Genomic DNA, 24,020 nt, shown 5'->3' on the forward strand with positions numbered 1-24,020 from the left:
AAATGAAATGAAACTAGTTGTGTATGGTACTAAAAGCAATTTTTACCCACGGTATGCGGTCTGTGAACCCTGGATACGGGGATGATACATATATTTGGAGACAGTTGCTTTTTTGACATTCAAAATGTCCTAGGAACACAAGTAAAAGACCAAAAAATCCAGCGGCAGTTAACTGCCGCTGGTTTTCTAATTATAACCCAACGGTAGTTACCTACCGCTGGGGGTATTTTAGTAATTTACTTGTGTTATACAGAACTTCTGAATGTCGGAAAAACAATTCTCATATTTGGATACATGAGATTTTTAAAATTCAATATACGATGCAACTAAGATATTTTTCCAAAATTTTTTATAATAAAACGTGTAAATTTTTAAAATTCAGGATATAATACAACTAAGATATATTTTTACAAAATTTTTATAACAAAACGTATATGCATGTAATATCCTTGATATAAATATGCATTGAATAATATTTATTGATATATAATTATAAATATCACAATTTATAAAACAAAAAAATACTTTTGATCAAATCAAAGTTTAGAGTGTATGTGTAAATATCATAGTAATCTAGGATGTTTCGAAACAACTTTTGTTTAATGTTGACTGATTGGGTCTCTTCTCTCTTGTTATCGTAAGCATCGAATAACTCTTTTCACAACCTTAACCCACCTTTTTCTTAACTTAATTTTTTCCATGCTACATATATATGAAATATTTTATAAAAATGAGCAGGTATTTGTCTAATATCCGATAAAATATTTTAAAAAAATGTACTTTTTGGGTATGTATCTAGGAGTATCCACAAAGTATTAGATGCATATTGAATATAGATACATCTTTTCATTTAAAGTATCCGAGTTTCATAGATGGTTGCTTTCGGCAAACGTACAATTAACATTTGACCCGTAATTTTTAGTATTACATTCGTTGACCCTAAAACTTTTTATTAGTTTGCAAGATCACAATTTCATTACGTTGTTTCATGACAAGTGGAACTGAAATAAATAACAACTAAGATTCATTTTTGTAAGGCTATTACTTTTTCCACCCTATGATGAACCCTGTTATTTTTCTTCAAAAATACCCTTTGCTCAGATTACATAATTCGAACCATTCCTATATGCGAAATCAGAAAATCTCCCTCGATTTCAACAGTTAGGTTTTTCTCAAAAACCTCTCTCTCACCACCCGAAATCTGAAAACCCAAGATTGTGTGATTGTTGAAGCTTTTTTGCTCAAAGGCATAACATTTCAAGCCTTTTCAAACACCAACACACAACCTAAGGTACCATTGCTTCAATTTAGATTAATTTAATTCGTTTCACTATGGATAATGAACCTGTTCGAATTATATAATCTAAACCAGGTTTGCTCTTGTTCGGATTATATAATCCAAATTGATTCAGTGTTTGTTGTTTTTGGTTATTTTGTAGATCATTGTTTATTGTATGTATATGTGATTTCCATGTTTCATATATGGAACATGTAAACCGCATTAGAAACGACATACCTTCCATCGGAAAGGAGGGTGCCAAGGGCAAGGGTATGAGGTGCTGAACACGGATGATGATTATGATGATGATGATGAGAAGCCAAAGCAAAAATAACGTAAGGACTCAAACTAGAGTAAAACAACTCAAAAACATATCTAAAATAACGTAAAATATCTTGTCATCAATATTTTCAATAGGTTTTCTTATGTTACATTGGTGTCGTAGTGGATTGGCGAGCTCCCTAACCCCCAAAGGACGTGGGTTCGATCCATGTTACCCTCTTTTTGATTGCTTAAAAAAAATATTCAATAGGTTTTCTTGAAAACTAAGATGGCTATCAAATTATTGTGGGGGTTTGGTTTTCTTGAAAACTAAGATGGCTATCAAATTATTGTGGGGTTTTTTGTTAAACTGTGTAATTATTGTAGTAACTAGCTAATAGTTAGTTACAGTTAGTTAGGATTATATGAAGCTATATATAGCTATGTTGAATAACGATATTATTTATTTCTGAGGGGTGGGTATTGAACCTTTGCTCTCTTCTGGTCTTAATTCTAAGGGTTCATCTTCATGTATTGTGGTTCTCTATGGCTAGCACTAGTTTTCCTTCAACCAATCCTCCACTACAGTTCAATTTCCGAGTCATAGGGATTAAGGATCACTTCCTTTCTTTTATAAACTTAAAAGCACACTTTGTGCTTTAGTTATACTTGGTATTCCATATCTCTTTTTACCATGGTTCGATCGACTTCTTGAAGAGGTTACAGTCGTATGCGGGAAATTTTATATCGTATTTTTTAAATTCGAAATATAGTTTCTCTGAATATAAATTTACCTCTTTATTTACTATTGTTTCAACATTTTGTAATCTTGTTGAAACTCGTCAATAATGAAGTTTCTTTCTACATTGTCATCCCTTCTATAATTACTTCATACAAATTAGATTTGTGTGATATTGAACTCATATTTGGAAGTAAAAGAATGATTTCTTCTTTTCTGGAAACAATTTTCAAGAATGACATAGTGGGGTTTGGATTTTAAAACTCCTTGTAAAGTTTTCCAAGCATCATGAAATATTCTTCCTAGCTAGCTTCAAAGGGCATATTCACGCCATCACTGGTGGTTACTCTTCATGTTTACTTTCCTTACTTTATTTGTTCTCTAAAAAGGGTTTAAAGTTAAAATGTAAGGAATTATAGTTTAGTCTTTTGTTGTCAACGAAATATTTTCATAATGAAATTTACTTTTACATATAGTAATCCAACATATTATAACATTGTCAAAAAATATAAAAAATAAAATGTGTGTATCATTGCTTCTTGTGATATCTAACATTTGTTGTTCCCTAATTAAATGCAATACCATCAATATCTCGACAAGAATTATACATATAAAATGTGACCTCTTCGACTCAACTTTTCATTTTAAACCATTGATGACCTAAATATGACAACATAATCGTAAGGGTAATGATGTTTATCCCGAGAGGGTTTATGCCGACAAATTCACGATTGTGTAAAATTTGCATTGCCATCAATTCCTTTCCTTTTTTCAGCACATGTATTCCAAACAAATCTGTAATCTAACGGTGGAAAAGCATTCGGGATACTTTCGGGAAGATTTTCTTCTCGAGAAATAGCAGCGCTCTAATCGTAATATCCATCTTTACGTTAAATTCCCATGTTATTATGATGACCTCAAAGTGATTAATCATATGATCTCAAAACACATGTTGGCTTTGGAACTATTTTGATAAAAATATTCACATTAAGATCAATAATAAAATGCAAGGTTACATTTTATTGTTTATGTTTCAATTTTACGAAGGAATTTAACTTAAGTAAAACACAAATAGTTTACTAAGGAAAATCACAAAATTCTTCCTAAGTTGATGTTTCAATGATCACAAACTCCATTGAAATAAAGTGATCAATATGATTCCGATAAGTGTTGTGACCTAACAAGTTTATTTAAGTGTTCTTTAGGAGATGATATAACAAATGCACAAATATCCAATGAAACATGAATCTTAATAGCACCAAGTGATAAGAAGGATGACAGAAAAATCAAATGCACTTCAAAAATGAGATCAGAAGCATCTCATGAGCATTACAAAATTGAAGAACAATATTTACCAAGGAAATATGACATAAAAAGATGATCAATGTCAATCTTATGACAAAATTCTTCAATAAAAACTAAATTCTTATTAGACATCAGAAACACTTCAGATTGCAGATCATAAGATGCGAAGCACTTAAGATCAAAGCTTTCTAAGAAAGGAATGAAGATCAATTGTACTTGAGGTTGCATATTTGGTAGATCGGATTTGCAAGTCAAGGGACACAAGAGGTCGAAATTTCAAAGATCTCAGGCAAATCAGAATGGACTTCATAATGGAAATTTCAGAAAACACCAACAGAAATGATGACAAAAACATAACCAAATAGGCACAAGAAGATCAACAAAGATTAGATGCTGAGAAGCAAAGTACATCAACTAGGTTCAAGACTTTCTTGTCAACAAGGCAAAGCATAAAAGGACAAAATAACAGCTAGTTTATAACGACTAGCTCCTTGCTTGCACACCAAGATTGAAGCTCTATAAAGGAAATCATCATTCAAATGATAACACATCTCTCCACAACTTCTCAACAAAATCTTATATGATTTTAAAGTCACTTAATCAAAAAATATTAGAAGCAGCAAAGTACAAATTACTTGAAAGTGATCATATTCATCTCTCAACTTGGGATTCAATTCTCAAACATTAGATAGAAATCACAAATACACTCAAGCCTCCGATATATATTTGGCATATCTTTTATAGTGTATTTGAAAAGTTTAGATTCGACTAAGTGTTCAAATTGTACTTAGAGAGTAAGAGAGAAATGTCATTGAGATCAAACCGTTCATTGTTAAAGATCAAGATCACAAAAAGAAATTGTGTAATCAATTGTATAACTTTACTAATCCTCTTTAGGGTATAAAAATTTGTAAGGTTGGGTAGACAAAAAAAGAAGAGAACGTGTGTAGAATCTAGAAGAGTATCTCAAGCACCATAAGGAAAAATTACCCAGTTTGTGGGGACTGAACTAGCCCAGTTAGGGTGAACCAGGATAAATTCGTTGGGTCATCTTCTATATCTCTTAACTCATTTATTTGATATTTCATAAGAAAACAGAATCATCCAATCTCTTCTTGTATCAAATTCATTTTGATACATGCTTCATATCATTATATTTGAACATCTTCTCAAGGTTGAGAAGTAGTCAAAATTTTCAAAGAGTCACAATTCAAACTCCCCCTTCTTGTGACTAATATTTTTACTTCACAGTTGACCATCACCTATTCATTCTGTGGCCTTGTCCGTTAATTCATCGTGTCGACATACTTATATTTCTCTATGTGGTCTAATCATCATTGGCATTTGACAGTTCTAATTTGGTCTGATTTACCAATTTGATTCATATTGACTCAAAACTCATGCATTTAGAGCATTTGCATTCTTGATCAATCACTAATTCCCATGCCACGACAAGGTTCATTTTTTAGATTATATAATTTGTAATTTAAGCGTAATTAATGCAAATAACAAGGACTTTCATTTCCCACTTATTAAGAATATTAAAACATAATAATAATTTGAAGTATAGTTTATTGTGTTCTCCTTGATATAAGTTTCTAAGAAATATGTAAATACAAATTTCATTGATTATTGGTTGTTCTTTTTTGATAAAGCAAGAGTAAAATGACAAAAAAGAATAGTGTCCAAGTAAGTTGGTACCCTACTCTAATTTGTTGCCAATTGCTCATAATAATATATAAAAAATTGGAAAACAATTACATAAAAACTAGGAGACATAAAACCTGACCCAGTCAACAACCCTAACACGCAAAACATCAAAAAAGATCCACATAGTGGATTCAGCCTTAAACAATTATATTAAGCGGGCCTAAAGTTTAGCGAATAAATCGATCGTCAACACGAAATCAAATCACGTGCCATCAACTCCCTGCAACAACGACAACAAGCATTAACGATTCTTTCAAGTCCATACATTCCCATGTCAATCAACATGATGACTGATATACATAACCACAGACAAATGCTTGAAAGTGGGGAATGGATTCGGCCGGCAACACAGTAATTAGCGAATCGACGCGCACCAACTGTTTACTACGATGATCAACAACTAATTGATCAGCCATTTCTGGCCCACAACAAGCGATCATACAAGCACAACCTAGGCACAAGTCTGATCTCTAACCTTTTACTAATGGCATCGAATCCGACCGTCAACACAGTAGCGAATCCACCCACCAACCACTATCTGAGTCACAAGACAACAAGTTTGTACGACCATTTCTAGCCTATCAATCTGAATCCTCTATCAAATGGAGCTGCCATCCGATAGCCCACACCTTTGATTTTTCGTTTTGTGTACTTGGGGACCAATCCGAACTTCCTAAAATGTTTCTTTTGACTTGTTTAACCACTGCTTGTACAATTAATCCTACTGGAACTTCATTTGAATTGAATTGGACTTGGTTTGTGAATTGAACTTGAAACTTGAAAATGGTCAAGAAACGGACTTTCCGGAACTTGAATCTTTTCAAAGAGACCAAGTGGGATTATACTTGAGCAATGTTTATATGACTTTTAATGACGATTACAACTGATTCCATGGATTAATTACTTGTTTTACCTTGAAAACTTAGAATTTTCGAAAAGTCGCAAAGTGAGGTAAACTTCGGATTTTTTTTGTGAATTCTTCATATGTGGCCGATGAAATGCGTATGTAACCTCAACTGCACACATATGTGACTTGTGAGAATACATGACATAGGCAACTGAGCTTGTTAAATTGGTTTTGGCGCATAACTCCCAATGGTTTCAAAGTTGTGAAATGTGAGACGAACTTGGGCAAACTTGTTTTAAAGTTCCTTTGATTGATGAACCCTTTTGTAAATGGATTCCTATGATTAATTATAGACTTGTGAGTGGATTGGATGATGATAATATTATATATCATATTCTTGTGTGTTTGCCTTCCTTACCCGAATTATAGGAAGTATTGGTTGTTCAAGATGATATTGTTGACTATATACATGATCATTGATGATGAATATATGTATGTTGAATGTATGTGCAATTGTTGGTGTGTGCATACTTGATTGAATGGTATTGGGAATGAATGCATAATTGTATATGCATGGTTTGGTGACGATTGCGTAGGTACATATGCTTGGTCTGGAGAATTGTTGTATGAACATATGCATTGAGTCGCGTCATATGTTCATGCACTCATGACTGATGGTGGTGGATTTTATATCCAATTGAGGTGATTACGATGTTTTTGTTGCATCGGAGGTGACGATCTTGGAGGAGACTTGGTACCACATGCATCTAGATGAGTCTAGAGACATTGCATATATTGTTGGTGAATTGAAATGCATTTGGGTTGTTCATGATGATTGAATTCGTTAATTGATAATTGACATGGTGGAAATTGTGATATGTGTATGATACACTTGTTGATGTGAACTTGGAATGATGATATTGAATGCTTTGGAATGATATGAATGTTGTGTATACTTGTGAGTACATGTATGAATTATTATTCATCGTTCTTGAATATATCTTTCATTACCAATGTTCTTGTTAATTCTACTATGGATTATGATGATGTAATGCTAACTCTCAGTGGTTTACCACCTACCTTTCTGTATGGACGGGTAGATGGAGTGCAGGATGCTTAGATTGTATGCTTGATGTTGCCAAGGAGCGGATTTCCTCTTTTTATGTGCAAGTGTCTAGATTAGGGCTCTGATCTAGGGTAGTACTTGCATGCTGGATTCTGTTTTGATTATGTAATTTTGGAGTTGAGATATTGATTGTACCTGAGATCGAGAGATGTATTTATTATCATGAGATTTGGAGATGTTATTCATATGGATATATATATATATATATATATATATATATATATGTTCCGTTGCTATGTTCATGAAACTTGATAATTTATAAATGTATGTTTTGTTTTCGTTTTGATGACGTAGCATATATTTCTAGAATATATTCGTATATTCGCGCCTTTTACCGCTTATTAGAAGTAGAGTGTTACAACCTCCGCCATAAACGAAGGAGGCACTGTATTTCCTTGCAAATAGTACCACGTTCTGATAAAGGAACATGATGTTTAACGATCCAAGAGTAAATCCATGACCAAATCCAACGCCAACACGACACATCTAAGAATAATTAAGCAGGGACGTCGACTATAGATCTGGAAAGGATCGGTGATGCGGAGTAGAAAACTCGTCGCACCACCACAAATAACCACTACATGAGACTAGCGAGAGGTTTGGAGAAGAAGGGTAAGGGTGTTGCGGCTGCTAGGTTAGGGGAGAGAGAGAGAGAGAGAGAGAGAGAGAGAGAGATAAAGAGGGTTTGGAGAAGAAGGGTAGGGGTGTCGGAAGGGATCGGTGATGCGGAGTAGAAAACTCGTCGCACCACCACAAATAACCACTACATGATACTAGCGAGAGGTTTGGAGAAGAAAGGCATGGGTGTTGCGGCTGCTAGGTTAGGGGGAGGGGGGGGAGAGAGAGAGAGAGAGAGAGAGAGAGAGAGAGAGAGAGAGAGAGAGAGAGAGAGAGAGAGAGAGAGAGAGAGATAAAGTACTAGTCTTTTTTTTTTTGTCGAAAGGGTGCTACTAATCTAAACAATGTCATTGATTATGAAAAAAGAGAGGAGGAAGAGCAAATTGAATCCAATTTGCATTTAATTTCATGAAAAATATGAGTTTATGAAATAATATTTTTTTTTTTGTGGTTGCCGAGGTTTGAACCCGGACCTTGCATATATTATGCATTATCCATACCAACTGAGCTAAGCTCACGAGGACAGTTTATGAAATACTCCATCCGTTTCAAAATACATGTCCAAGTCAACCACTTCACATATGCCAATGCACAATTTTGACCGTTAATATCTTTAATTATCTAAAGTAAAAAATTATAAAAATTTAATATTTTGAAAATATTTGTCGAGACAAATCAAAAAACATCTTACATGCTAATATTTGTATTTATACATTAGTAAAAAAGTATGGTCAAAGTAAGTCAAGTGAATAGTGCACATTGCAAAAATTGGACATATATTTTGAAACGGAGGGAGTAATATAATTAAATATGATATGAGTCGGTCGTTTTTACTTATAATTTGTGATAAGGAAAATGACTTTTTTTTCTTATAATTTGAGACCGTGGGAGCAAACTTTTTAGAATCTTTAATGAATTTTATAAAAACAAAACTAATGTAATTTTATTTTACAACCGTGTGTCATAAAGATAACCATTGTTCGATTCTCGTAAAAAATTAAAGGAAAATGCTAATTTGTGCCCTCAAGCCTCAAGTTAAGAAACCAAAGATAGAAATATTTATTTGAAAATTGTGCATTAAATATTCTAAATTATTTTTTTTGACAAGAAATATTCTAAAAATTTAAAATCTTATTTTTTCAAGACATAATTTATAATTTAATTCTTTTTTTAGATTGCTCTTAGGGCACAAGTTAACATTACCCAAAATTAAAATACCCCCTTCAATCTTTTTGGCTCAAAAAAATTAATGTATTAACTACATTATAAATAAAAAAGGTATCTTTGACCGATTCATTTGACTATTTTTTTAAAAGGATTCATTTGACTTTTATAAAGGAATAAAAAATGTTTGTCCTAAAACCTCTCATAAAAAAAAAACATTTTTGTTTCAAAAGTTGTTTGAGAGTGACGTTGCTGTAGTATATATATTTGGAACTCTCCCTCGCAATACCGCTTTCCCTCTCTCCCTCGTTTGCAACTTCTTCGAGCTTCTCTTCAAACGAAACCATGAACAACTCCATTATCGGTTTGTTTTTCACTTTTCTTCTTTCAATTTCTCCATTCCCTTTTCATCTACTTTCATTTTATTCATATAATTTACACGATATTAACCTCATTACCTTCATAATCTTCTACACGTAACGTTTAATTAACATTTGAACCAACAAATCAGAATTTACCCTAATGTTTATTCATATCACGTTAACATTTAGGGTGTGTTTGAGAGGAGGGTTTAGGAGGGGAAGGGAGGGGAGGGCTCACTTTTAATTTTTAAATTACGAACAATGTAAAATGTCTTTTTAAGATAAATTAAGTGTTTTTGAAGTATTATATGATCATTTATCATGTTGTTAATTCAATTTTTTAAAAATCATTTTATAATGTCTTTAAATTAAAAAAGGAATGTAAGCCCTCCCCTCCCTTCCCCTCCGAAACCCTCTTCCCAAACACACCCTTAGTTTATATCGTTTTGATCATTATTCTAAGTTCTGATTAATTATGGTTTTGCATGTTGAAGATCCGTTGCAAGGTGATTTTCCAGAAGTGATAGAAGAGTATCTGGAACATGGGATTATGAAATGCGTTGCTTTCAATCGTCGTGGTACCCTTCTTGCTGGTATAAATCACTTTTACTCTCTCTCTTTTTGATTTATGCTGCTTTGAAAAAAATTGTGTACGTTAGTGATCGATTTACAGGGTTTTTACCAATGTTTTATGCTGCGAATCCGGTTTAAAATAAAAAGGTAGATTTGATTTTTTTATTTTAGGGTTAATTAATGCGTCAAATATCCGCTGTAATTTGGCCGAGGTCTGAAAATTAGCTAAATATTATTTTTACTAGACGTGGTCTGTGTGTGTGTTTTTTATATTTTTTTCAGGGGCGACTTTCAGACCTCGCTAAAATTACAAGGTTATTTGAGGTATTAACCCTTTTTTATGCTGGTTTGAAAAATATTAGTATTGTAGTGACTGAAATACCATTGCGAATAGTTGGTTGGGAAAGAAATAGGTTTAGTTGTATTTATGTAAAATTTAAAGGGTTTTACCGAGGTTTATATTGCGGTCTGGTCGTAATTTTTCATATTGTAGAGAATTGTGGTCGAATGATGCGGCGAACCCAGATTCCTTGCAGTCAGCTGGAACCTGGTTTTAAAAAAAGGCAGACTTGATTTTTTATTTTATAATTGAAAATAGTGAGCTTGATTGGACGTCGTCCGTCTGCATGACTTTGAGTTCCTGCTGACCGGGGGAATCTGGGTCCTGATGCTGCTGCAATGGTGATAGTGTTGCCATTGCGGAGGCATCAGAATATCTGACGTGTTCTAATGATGATGGGGGTCTGTGTTTAAATTCTTGCATTTTAATTTGGTTTGAAGTTAATATTTATTGTATTTTGCTTTCGTGTTCTGCCAAATAGAGCAGCCTGGTAAATTTTTGTATGGAGAAGTAAGCTGATTTTGTATGCTAGGGATGCTAGGTCACATGATCTTTTGTTATTTTGTAAATTTGTTTAGAACAACAATCAATCCTGTCTCTTTAGTAAATAACAGCTGCTATAGTGGCATTGCACGACGTTTTTGTGCAGTGGCCAAATAGCATAGAAGACGAATAACAGTTGTAGCAGTCGCTATAGTGAATTTCATAAAAAAAAAAACCCCAATTTTTTCCCTCAAGTTAATGCCATTCACGCTGTTTTTATTTGAACTTCTTGGTGGTCCTTTTGCACTAAAGCTCATTTACTTTATAATAGATTTAATGTTGATAATAATGAACTTTGATTATTAGTTATAAATATCTTTAATTTTGTGTATTCTTCTATTTTTGAGTTTACCATGTGTGTATGAAGCATGGATACATACACAACACAGACACTGACACGCCTAATCCGAGGAGTGTCTGTGCTTCATAGTGTGTGTCAATACAATATAAATTTCATCTATTGTTTCATTTAACTTTGAAGTAGTGGCCATACCCCTACACACATACAACTATAGCATTTTGGTGGTTTTGATTACACTCCACCATCCTTTATTGACCACATAGATCTTAGAATATTTTGGGTTTTTAATTGTATATGCAAGATCGATTGGTTGCGCTAATTAGGAAAAATGTTAGGAGCAGATTGCCAATTGCAGATTAACATCCTTGCAATTATGGCTATAATTGATGCCGAATTAGGCATACTCTCTGTTTTCAGCCGAAAATCCCTAAGGAGGGAAAGTGTAGGTCTCCTGGATACCCTGGGTATGGGATAGATAGTTTTCTGTATTGATATCGAGTGTATATCACATTGATACTAGGGCAGAAATTTGATTGTTTAGCCATAAAGATTATACCTTTATCCTGTTTTCTGGTCCATTCTATTGTAATGCAATGAGTATGATGTCAAATGCTATATATTGCTATTGATATGATTGTATGGAAAGTAAAAAGATATTGGTTCTGTCAAGGGTAATTAACTCAAGAGATTTGTTCCTCGTTTTACTGTAATCCAACTTTGGTATTTTCAAAATTCATTAGGTTGTAAATATGCAAGTTGTTATAATGCATTACAATGTTCTGTGATACCATTAATGATGGTATAGATTTATAAGTGAGTTCATTCTTGAAATTGTCCATTCTTCTAATCTTTTAATGAGGGTGAATGTGTGTGGACTTCAATTGTGTGCTAACCGTAACATTTACACTTATTCTTTTTATCATTTGCCTATTTCATTTTTGTCAACTGCGCAAACCTTTTGCGATGATTTTGGTTAACATGTATGTGGGTTGCATGAAATCTATTTGGAAAAGAAAAATTCAGTGCTTTCAAGTATTTGCCTTAAAAACTTTTTGAGTATACTTTATTTATTTTCCTTGTGGGATTAGATTTCAGGAGGTAGTATTAATGAGTGTATATCTTTCTGGTCAACATGTTTTTTTGCTTTTTATTTACTTTGAAGCATATATGCTTAAATCTGCATCTGAATGTGTGGATTGGATTAAAATATAGCATGTGTTGCTCTTTTATGAATTATTCCCTCAAGGTATTCTACTTTATCAACTTTCTCAGTCATGTTACTTCAATTGATAAATTGAATCAGCTGGCTGCAATGATGGAAGCTGTGTTATCTGGGATTTTGAAGTCAGGGGCGTTGCTAAAGAGCTTCGAGATAATGAATGCTGTTCTCCCATCACCAGTATTTGTTGGTCAAAGTGTGGTAATCAAATTCTTGTATCTGCTGCAGACAAGTCATTATCCCTGTGGGATGTCTTGAGTGGTAAAAGGATAAAAAGAATAGTTTTGCAGCAAACCCCTTTACTAGCCCGTCTTCATCCGGGGTCCTCCAAACCATCTCTCTGCTTGGTGTGTCCTCTGTCCTGTACTCCGATGATTGTTGACTTAAACACTGAAAATACAACTTATCTTCAAGTTTCTATCTCTGAGAAACCAAGTGGCCCTGCCTCACGCAACAAGTGTTCTGATGGAAGTACCTCCTTCACACCTACTGCTGCATGTTTTAGTAAGTATGGAAAACCTGGTTTATGTGGGAAACTCGAAAGGAGAAATTCTTGTAATTGACGGTAAAGAAGGCGAGGTGCGTGCCATGATTCCTATCTCTGGTGGTTCAGTAGTGAAGAACATTTTATTCAGCAGGAATGGACAGTATCTTCTCAAGAACTCAAATGATCGAGTAATCAGGATCTATGAAAATCTTCTTCCGCCAAAAGATGAAGTTAGAGCACTAGTTGAACTGAACAAGAACCTCGGTGATCTAAATGGTGTAGAGAAGTTGAAGGCTGTAGGATCAAAATGTTTAACTTTGTTCCGTGAGTTTCAAGATGCAATCACGAAAGTCCACTGGAAGGCACCCTGTTTCAGTGGTGATGGAGAGTGGGTTGTTGGTGGTTCTGCTAGCAAAGGAGAGCACAAGATTTACATATGGGATAGAGCTGGACATCTTGTGAAAATCCTTGAAGGGCCTAAGGAAGCCCTTATTGATTTGGCATGGCATCCTGTACGTCCAATTGTTCTGTCTGTTTCTTTGAGTGGCATAGTTTATATCTGGGCCAAAGAGTACATTGAGAACTGGAGTGCTTTTGCTGCTGATTTCGTAGAGATTGAGGAAAATGAGGAGTATGTGGAGCGAGAAGATGAATATGATTTGAAGCCTGACACTGATAATGTATGTGAACATTATATGGTCATAGGTCTTATTATTCTTTTCTTTTCCATTTTATGGTCTCAACCATGTTCATATCTTTGCAGGTAAAAGGATATATCTGAAATAAACTCGAAACTTAAAGGACCTATCTGAAACCTTAGAAACTTAAAGGATCTATCCGAAACAAACTTCAAACTTAAAGGACCTATCTGAAACCTTAGAAACTTAAAGGATCTATCTGAAACAAACATGAAACTTAAAGGACCTGGGGAGGTATTTGACTTTTTTTTTTTTTTTTTTTTTAAGGATTCATAACTTATGTTGTTGTTAGTTTATACTTATGTTTATAATTTAAAATGAATGCATAGAAAAAATAGTAATGAATAGAAGCATATTTTAGTACTTTTAGTGTTACTTTTTTTTTTTCTTTCTGCAAAATATAGTACTTTTTAATGAAAATAAATTTAAAATAATTATATAAAAGATACATTAAATTAATAAATTCTAAGTATTTTTAATATTTTGTAAAACAAAGTATTATATAAAAGATACATTAATTAATGAATTAAGATTATCCTTTTATGTCATTTTACATTTATCAGATAGTTGAACCGCTAATTTACCAAACATTTTATTTAGTTTATTAGCAATAACTTATCAACTATCTGCTATAAACTATCAGTCATCAGCAATTAGCAAACTTATCAGCTATCCGCATATTTTTACCAAACAAAGCCTTAAGTCATTTGGGTTGGTTAAAAAATAATTATTTTTTATTTTTTATGATCAAATTAGTTTGAGTTGGGTCAATCGATTCATTATGCATATACGAGTAAGTCTAAGTTGTTCACAAACACAAATAAAAATAACTTAGACACACACATAGATAAAAAAATTTAAAGATAAATGTTAAAAATGATGTGACTAATTTATTTTTCTTTTAATTCTCTCCATTTATATATGTGTGCCCAAATATTTTTGATTTGGATCTGTGATTAGCTAAGAATTGGTTTGCGTATACATATAGTTAAAATTACATTTTATTTCATGAAAATTTTATCACTTGGCCTAAATTTCATTATCTTGAAACACTCAAAGATTAACACACAAAAATTTATAAAAAATAACAATTTTTTCTTTATACTATATTATCGAAAATAGTCCCCGTGAGCATAGCTCAATTGGCAGGGACATGCATTGTTATATATAGGGATTGAGGTTTGAACTCCGGACACCCGACTTGTTCACCTTGAAAAATGTGAATTCTAGAAGAAAAAAAAAATTAAATAGATAAGATTCGCGAATTCGGGGTTTAAAATCATAAAACCCGACATCCCAACCAAAACCCTCAGCTTAATTTAGGGGTCAGAAACCCCTCTCATAATCATCATCACAAAAAAAAAAAAAAAAACCCTTATAAATTGACAAAATAATTTCCCAAAATTTTCACTCCCGCGCTTGTGTTCGATAGAAATTGCCCGCCGTATATCCCGTCTCTTCATCGGTTCTCAATTGGAGGTAAGGTAAGCCTCTCTCTATCGTTTGAAGATTACTAATTTCACTGTAATGGATGCAAATGTGAATATTAGTGAATTATACGACACTGACACGTCGACACCAATAATGATTTATGAAAATTACCTAATTGAATGTAATCATACGTGTCTTTGTGAGCACGCCTTTGATTAGAAGTGTCAGTGCTACATATGAGAATTAATAATAAGAGAGAGTGATTGTGAAGAAGTACAGATAACTCATATTTTCTGCAATTGACAACACTGATAGCTATACAAGTATGGTTTCTTTTGTGTTCTGTTTTATTATATGATAATTTGATTGATTCAATGTGACCAAACTATCCTCTGAAACAAATTGCATTTGAATAATTTCAAGTTATTAAGTGCCATCATACCATATTGTAGTTATTTGCTTGTACATGATTCCATGAGTAGCAGTGGCAGAGCTTGGCACGACGCTATTGCGGAGCGAAATTCCCTAAATCTCTTTTTTTAACCGTTGTCAATTAGAACCCTTTTAAGGATATTATTGTGTTTTTCATTTTATTGTGTTCTTGCTCACAAACAGTCAGTTATGTGTTCTTCTTCCTGCTTTTAGTTCACTGCTTTAGCATTTTAGGGGGTCGGTGGTACGGGACGCTATCTATCTGGGATTAACAACATAGATATATCATATAATTTATAGCTTTTATTTGAATGTTATTTCGATTTGATTATTTGATGAGCTTTGCTGACTTTGATATATTGATTTGTTTGTCACTTTTCCTCAAATTGAATCTCAGGCAACATGTCCGAGAATCCCATACAGGCCTTATTTCATAATTTTGAGCAAGTCACAAATTTTGTTCAACATCATATATCTAATTTTATAAGCCATCTTCAGTTACCAGGACCCTCTGGTAATGCCTCTGTCGAAGTGCCATTTTTGAAAACTACATCTTCTGTACAACCTCGTGATCCCGTTCTCAACGTATCTATCAACAATGCCTTGCAATCTTAATTTTTCAACACTTTCATCATGAATCTCGTGCTAGTGATTGTGGTTTTGTCATTGGTCCTTTTGGCTTCTGAACTATAATCTGCTGTTATTATTATCACTAGTTATTTTGCTAACGTTTTACTATTGCAACACGTTTCGGATTATATAATCCTAAATGCTTTGTTTTGCTAGTTATTAGTTATTAGTGAATTTTCATTTTTATTGAAAGGGTTGGAGATGAAGCAGAGCTTTGTACTTATTGATTATCATTTTTTGGAAGTAATATAGGCAGTTTTAATCCATTCACCTCAGTACTTATGCTGTTATCTATCACTAACTCGGCTTCTTTCTAGGAAATCAAACTATACCTTAAGCTTTTATATATTTGCTTACTGTTTACTGAAATCTAAATTTTTCATAATTTCAATTCTCAAGAATTAAGATTTATGTAGTGAAGAGTATCTTGACCATTGTTATTAAAATCCTGATCAGAATCCTGAAATCCTACGGTTTTGTGATTTTGCGCTGCCTAACCGATCTGAATCCTGAGTAGAATCCTAAACTATGCAAAATCTGTTAGAAATCGTTATGTTTAGGCGATTTTGCGATTGCCTTATAGTTGGCGTGTTCATGATGTGATGTAGGCTTGTAGCATCTAGGTATTGAGTATTTTGTGGACTTCGTTGTTTTATATTTAAGATTTGAGACTTGGAGTTGTTTATGATTTGAGACTTGATTGTTTTATGTTTGCTTTAAGATTTCAAACTTTAAGTAGTTTATGCACTTTCTAGTTGATATTTAATATTACTTGAGTAGAATCCTTCGATTTTGGTTGCGATCTTCAATTTTGCGATCTTGCTATCCCCTTTCGATTCTACAAAATCAATGGAGTAGAATCCTTCAATTTTGGTTGCGATTTTAGGTTTTGTGATCTTGCTATCCTCATTCGATCTGAAGCAAAATCTCAATTTTGACAACCTTGATCTTGACAGTTATAGTGGAGGAAAGAATAGTACCATATATCCAGATATCCTATAATTACAAATGTTTCAATGTTTTTATGCATTTTACTATGTTTATTATTGTAATATATGTAAACATAGTGATTATTTGTACTCGTTTTAGAGAATTTTATTGAATCAAATTATTTATCAATCAAGGATACAGATGTGCAGTATATATTTATGCATATGAATTTGTTTTATTAGTTTATTTTTCATCATTCTGTTTTTGTAGGCAAAGTCCTCTACACCCGTGACTAAAGAAGACCTTGGAAGGTCTACATGGACTTTTCTTCACACTCTTGCTGCTCAGGTTGTGACTTTTGTCATTGCAATTGTTCTGATACTATTGATTCCTCCATTCTGTTCAATCACCATGTTTTGCCATTACTTTATCTGATAATTGAGAAGTGGACAAATATATTAGTGAGTAGTGGTCATTTTCTCGTGTTTCTGTTAACTGCTTTAGTTGGGATTTGGATGTTCTTTCAACAAATTTAACTTTGTATTTTGTAAAACTTTTAAGTGGTTAATCACTAGGTAATGATTTTGGTGTAACTATTGATAACATAATCTCCCATTAGTAATATTGTATGAGGAGCCATTTCTCATTATCATGGTGTACTACCATTAGTTTACTAAAGTTTCAATATCTTCGAACTTTTTGTTTTCCTTAATCTTCACAACCAAACTAATGGATTAGTAGTACTATTTTGTTGCTGGCTTTCAAGTTTCAACTTCCCAACTCTTTACATGGTGTTACTTGTTTTCATCTACAAAGTTGATTCATTGTGTTTTACGTTACACATAATCAATATTATAGTTAATAGTGCATTTGGTCCCTAAAATATGTGTCTGACTCTGATCACATTTTATTACCTGCAAAATTAGTTTTTAGATTTTGTCCTAAGAATTATAGATTCCTTAACTTTTAGTCCTTGGTAGTATTGTTCCATTTAAAAAATGATGATGTGGCAAATATAGTCAATATATTTAATGATGTGGCATTTTTTATATGTATTTAACATTTTTTGAAAAGGTATTTAAATAAAAAAATTATCATGTATATAAACCTAAATATTATTATTTTTCAGTTTTCTACATGTGGTCAACAAGTTTGATTCTAAACAAAAAAATGAAAATTTAACATTTTTAGATACACAGTTCTGAAACCTAGTTTTTGTTTTCATTTTTCAGTATCCAGATAATCCTACAAGACAACAGAAGAAGGATGTAAAAGACCTGGTATTTTCTTTCCCTCTTTATAAATAATAGAATTTCAAATAGTCAGAAGTTAGATCACATTGAGGGGTCTTATTTGAGTATTTTAATTGATAGGAGAAACCCTTTCATTTAAATTTATGTTGTGTGATATTGTCTTATGGAACTATAATGCCTGATTTATGATTTTATCAAGTTGACAAAATTGCAAATTATACTTACAATAAGTATAAAAGAAATGTTCAAGTTTTTTTCCACCTTGTTTTCCCTGTCATCAAATCAAGCTTCTGGGCTCATTTGGGCTTAAATGTAGTTTTGGGCTTCATATATATTGAGTGCTGACTTTTCAGCAACTAAATCTTGCTGGCCCGTTTCCAAAATCAATAAATAAATAAAATTTGCTGGCCTTATTTTGTATCACCATGGTTGGCCTTATTTGTATTATCATGGTTGGTCTTTTCTTGTATCACCATGGTTTTATTTGTTACTGGTTTATTAATACCTTACTTGAACAATATTTTACTGGTTTAACACATTATGTTTTCTGGTTTATTCACTTTCTGTTTCCACAACTTTCTGGTTTAAAAACAAGTCTCTGGTTTATAAATCATGTTTTCAGGTTTATACACAAGTTTCTGTATATAAGAATGGAGTGTGATGTAGGTTCAGGAGATGTATAATATGTATTCAGGACATGTTTCTGTTATATGTACCATATGTTTTCTGGTTTATATACAAGTTTCTGTTTGAATACGATTAGAAAAACAACATCATTTAGGAATCAGGACGCCATTACATGATATAATTCTGGACACCTCTAGAAAGATTACAACAACAGCACCCTAAACATGAACATTGTATTTCAGAACACGTGTTACAGCTAATGGAAACACAAGTAAAATTACAAACACACTAGATAAAAAAGAATAGAACCGTTAATTTAATCTTCATTTTCAGCTCATCCTCACATATCTTTGAGCCAGTTTCTTCTACGTCAATCTTTATTAGTGAATATGATATAACCTCTTTGGCACAATCGCTCATCTCATCATCAAGCCAGTAAAAAAAATTGTGTTCTTTTTCTTCCTGAAATCATATCCCCAAAAAAAACCAGGAATGAAAAAAGAATAATACCCAGGAAACCAAAGATTAATCCATAGCCTGAAAAGATGACACCCATAAAACCTCCGTTTAGGATTTTTGATCGTCCTTGCAGTGCTGTCTTCAATGGCGACTCCATTCCACACCAGCAGTACATCCTTCTTCACAAGTTTGACTCATTAGTTGTCACTGGATACTGTGATTCAGTCATCTGGCCACGGGTATGGACGGGCACAACAAATGTCTTACACTAGAGTAGTTTGACTGCGAGAGCAAGGAGGGGATGATGAAGAGATGATATTCAGGGTTCATCTAGTTCTATTACATATTACAGAAACTAGAGAAAACTATTTTTTAACAAATTCGTAATATTTTTAAATTTCAAAAATAAGTAAATATTTTGAAGTAATTTAAGAAACAGTAAAAGATGACATGGATTCCACATATACTTTAGAGCCATGCCCACGCCGTTTAAGCTATTGCCACAACATCAAAATTGTGGGCCAAATTCACAGGTTGGCAAAATGCATGAGATTTTAAAAATAATGGGATCAAAATGGGGTGGGATCAAATTACATATTTACTATAGGGGACCAAAACTGCATTTAAGCCTACACAATAATATAACTGGTACAAAATATACTTAACATAGACTTATGTTCTAAACTTCTAATGTGGCAGTTTATAACAATGGATGGCATTAAAGAATATAATAAACTGTGTTGAATTTTTCCTCCACATGGTAAATATTATGTGCTGTGTGTTTTCCTTCTAGAATATAAAGTACTTGTTGTAACAGTATTTGAACCACAGGTACAGATTTTGTCTCGAATGTACCCTTGCAAGGAATGTGCAGATCACTTTAAAGATGTTCTTAGGTATATTAATCTTTCACCATTTGATTGATCTGAATAGTTTGTGTTGGTTTTGATCCCTTTCTTTTTTATCCATTCAAATTTTCCTTTTTAGACTGTTAGACTATCACTTTTTTTTTTTCTTTCACAAATTTCATTTTAGTATGATTGGACAATAAATGAATGATATCCTTGATGCAGTGGTTGGAGTAGATTTAATCCCTAGCTTCATTGATTAAGGCTTTACCCCGCAATATGACGTGTTTTCCCAATTATATAAATTGAAAATGACAATTTCCTTATTTTTTGTCATGGTTTGGTATATATGTCCCCCGTGTTTTATATTCTTTTTCTATTTTTAATGTTAGGTGTTGGTATACTACACAAAATTGAAAGGGTCTAAGATGCCAACATAGTTAGAATTTTTTTCTATGGTGATGTCTTTTCATACTGTTTCTTTTACTAAAAAACAGCAATCATTGAAGTTGCTTCTCTTTGATTGGAATATCACAGATTTAGGTTGTGAAATCAATCTCTTGCTAATGCAAGATAAGGTTGCCTACAATAGACCCACAATGGATCCGACCCTTCCCTGGACATTGTCATGACCGGAGTTTTGTAGCATTCGTTATGATTAATTGCATAACTTTGTAAACTAATGATGGATGTTATTGAATCCTCCTGAAGTTTGAGTAATTTACAGCTGTTGCTCGTGGGAGTTCACATGTTTGATTTATCTTTTAGATAGCAGATCGATAACGAATTTAGATTTCTTGTTTGTGCTTCAACAGAATAAAGTGTAGCATTGCCTATAAAATTGATCTTATTTCCTCGTGACTTTCATATAATTTCCGGAAAGTACAATTCAGTCTGACATTTTTGTTGTTGAAGATCGATCCATTTGGAATAATACAATTCTAGGATAGATCGATGAAAGCACTTCAAATTACCATCTGCAAATCCATGCCTTATTTACAACAAAATAGACCAATATCTATGTTCATCAGAACTAGGAGGTTGTGTGACCATAATTGTTTCTTTGCACTCCAATATAGTAGCTCTTATGTATCATGTTTCAGACAAAGACACACATGCTGCGGTTTTCACATGTTGCACTGTTATGTTATATAGCATCTAAACCTAATTTCTAATGTACATGAGCTCTTACTTCAGTGCTCCTTGACATGTTTGGCAGATCAAATCCTGTCCAGGCTGGGTCACATGCTGAACTTTCTCAGTGGCTATGTCATGTGCATAATGTTGTCAATAGAAGGTAAGCTCTGTCCCATTTTCTTTCAATCATGTTAATGCTGACTAGTATTGTTGTTATCATATGACTTATACCTCAAATCTTTTTTTTATCCTCGGATTTTGTCGGCCACGTTTATCGTGATGCACACGTCGTGTTAAAACTTGTGATATGATTTTCTAGCATATAGACAAATATATTTCTCAAAACGTGAAATCTCTTATAAATGTTGCAATTTTTATTCCATGAAAAGTTTTGTAGTGACAACGGACAACAATCTGTTACTGGTTGAGACGTCCTTGTTATGTTTATGCCTAAAAATTATGCCCCTGCCCCTTTTATTATATATTTTAAAAACTTATAAGTTTGCTCAAACTTTTGTTTTCCATTTTCTGTTGCACTTACTTGCATGGGTTTCCACTCTCCACCTAATCCACTTTTAAAATGGGTCTCCACTCTTCACCTAACAACAAACGTGATTTGGGTTGGATTTATTTTTTTAAATTGTTTTGGTTAGGATTGTGTTTAAAGTGAAGTGATTTGTATTTTGATGATTTTACTCTGAAAGCGAGTTTGATATAAAATCTGCTTTTAATTTTTCATTCAAGATCAAAAGATGGTAGAAGGAAAAGTCAAATATAATGCAATTCATCGTAAAACCAAACATACTCTCAAGGCTTGTGACAACTTATTCTAGCCTCTGACAAAGTGGTCTGGATCAATCTGGACTCTGATCCTTGCCATCTCATTGTTGTAAATGAGTACTTTACACATAGAGAATTGCTCTTTGGGCCACTTAGTTTTGCTCAAAAGCCCCTCGATTTATCGGATCATGTCTCTTCATTGCACAAAACCTATTTGATCGTGACTTCCGATCGGCTTTTTTTTATCGGACCGTAACTCCGAGCTAGCTTATTTCAGGGGTGAGCAATCCAAGGGGCGCATTGAGCAATCATCTACCACATATTGTAAAAAGGGCTTTGTGTGTTACCCGCGCAATCACGCATTAAACCCAAATGGCTCTTACACGATGGTGCAGTATTAATTATTAAGTATATAAAACTTATTGAGCCTCTGCTTATCAACCTAAGCATTCAGGGACTGAACAACCTAAGCTTTTCGAGATTGTTGATTATGAAGCAAAAGCACGGACACAAACAACAAACACACAAACAACAGACATAATATTGACATGTCTACATCATAATAGTTTGAAAAAATGAAATAATTGAACGTAACCACATGTTTCGGTGACTGTAAGTGTCGGACAACGACACATGTCGGACACCGAACACGTCATTAATCTGAAGTATCAGTCCACATAGGTTGTTGTTTCTTGTAGTTCATAATTGAGTCGCTGGTGCTTACAGATTTTGCTTCCAAACTAGTGTATTAACTTTCCTATGACACTTACATTTGTTTGACAGCATCAACAAACCAATATTCCCATGTGAACGAGTTGATGCAAGGTGGGGAAAACTGGAGTGTGAGCAGAAAGCATGTGAAATTACTGGAAGTACATCAATTTTTGGGAAGATATGGTAGATTTATATTTTTACAAAATAATAGTTATTTTTTGTAAGGGAAATAATAGGTATTTCTACCATACAAGCTATTTATTGAATTCAAACTGTTGAAGACATCTTTAAGATTGTTATCTAGTGACTTTTTTTTTTTTTTTTTCTTTCGATAAATGTAATCTAGTGACTTTGTACTAGATTATCTAAGTAAATTATACGTGTAATATTGTTTACCTAATTTATTTGGAAAGATAAATTTTTAAACCAGGATAGTATTGATTTTATTGGAAGTCAAGATCAGAGACAATGGCCCTGTTTTGTTCAAAATAGTTTGCTGTTTGTTATCAAGGATTGAAAAACTAAAAAATGACCTATTTTGCTACTATGATTGTAATTCAAGAAAAGAAAGATAGTAGAAAATAATAGGATTGTCTTAATTGTTTTCATGTTTTGTATAAGAGAAAGTGGAAGGAAAGAATGATAACAATATTCTGTTTTATTGCTTGATTTGACATAAAATGAAAGGAAATATAGTTATATTTATGAATGACAAAAATGATTTTATAATAAAAAAAAATTTAAAAAAATTAGTCCAAATTTACACAAGATGTGCCTAACATAAAATTCAGACCAAGTTTCAGAACATGGCAAAACAGCATGCAAAAAATAGAAACGCCAAAACATGACAATGACAAAAAGAATGATTCCAACAAGAATGAATATTGACAAAAAGATTTAGCTCTTAAACGTTAAGTCACCATCATGAATGAAGCTTGTTCGATTGAAGAATCCTTGTTTTAAAAAATCTTAGGTCACACTCCTTCCAAATAATCTAGCTAGTCGTCAGTCAATTTATTTTTTTTTAAAATAATATATTAATTTTAAGTTTAATTAGTATATTTTTTTAATATTTTTAATACACAATGACTATAAAAGTTAATAAAATAGATTTTTGACATTTAATAGAAAAAAACAACACAAAAATCGCAATGTTTTCAGCAAATACATCAAAATTGAACCATTGTTTGCATGTGGAGCCAAAACC

At 32.9% G+C, this 24,020-nt stretch overlaps 1 protein-coding gene across 6 annotated transcripts; it reads left to right on the forward strand.

Annotated features, from left to right (window-relative positions):
- Positions 1-9,292: 9,292 nt before the first annotated feature.
- LOC146898683 (FAD-linked sulfhydryl oxidase ERV1-like) lies at positions 9,293-23,239 on the forward strand. Of its 6 annotated transcripts, XM_085734116.1 has the most exons (10): positions 9,312-9,413; positions 9,906-10,004; positions 12,472-13,554; positions 13,638-13,806; positions 15,833-16,020; positions 17,266-17,343; positions 18,228-18,275; positions 20,166-20,230; positions 21,402-21,479; positions 22,883-23,239. In XM_085734116.1, exons 5-10 carry the CDS (start codon positions 15,838-15,840, stop codon positions 22,998-23,000), a joined length of 570 nt encoding a protein of 189 aa, XP_085590242.1. In that variant the 5' UTR covers positions 9,312-9,413; positions 9,906-10,004; positions 12,472-13,554; positions 13,638-13,806; positions 15,833-15,837; the 3' UTR covers positions 23,001-23,239. The 6 variants fall into 6 exon arrangements, with proteins under 6 accessions (XP_085590240.1, XP_085590241.1, XP_085590242.1 ...); XM_085734114.1 differs by lacking the exons at positions 13,638-13,806; positions 15,833-16,020 and having other exon boundaries at positions 9,293-9,413; XM_085734119.1 differs by lacking the exons at positions 9,312-9,413; positions 9,906-10,004; positions 12,472-13,554; positions 13,638-13,806 and adding an exon at positions 14,771-15,051.
- The last annotated feature ends 781 nt before the right edge of the window (positions 23,240-24,020 follow it).

The sequence above is a fragment of the Medicago sativa genome, chromosome 8, assembly GCF_051527215.1.
Source record: "Medicago sativa cultivar Bolivia chromosome 8, Bolivia_mono, whole genome shotgun sequence".
In the NCBI taxonomy this organism is placed as follows: domain Eukaryota; kingdom Viridiplantae; phylum Streptophyta; class Magnoliopsida; order Fabales; family Fabaceae; genus Medicago; species Medicago sativa.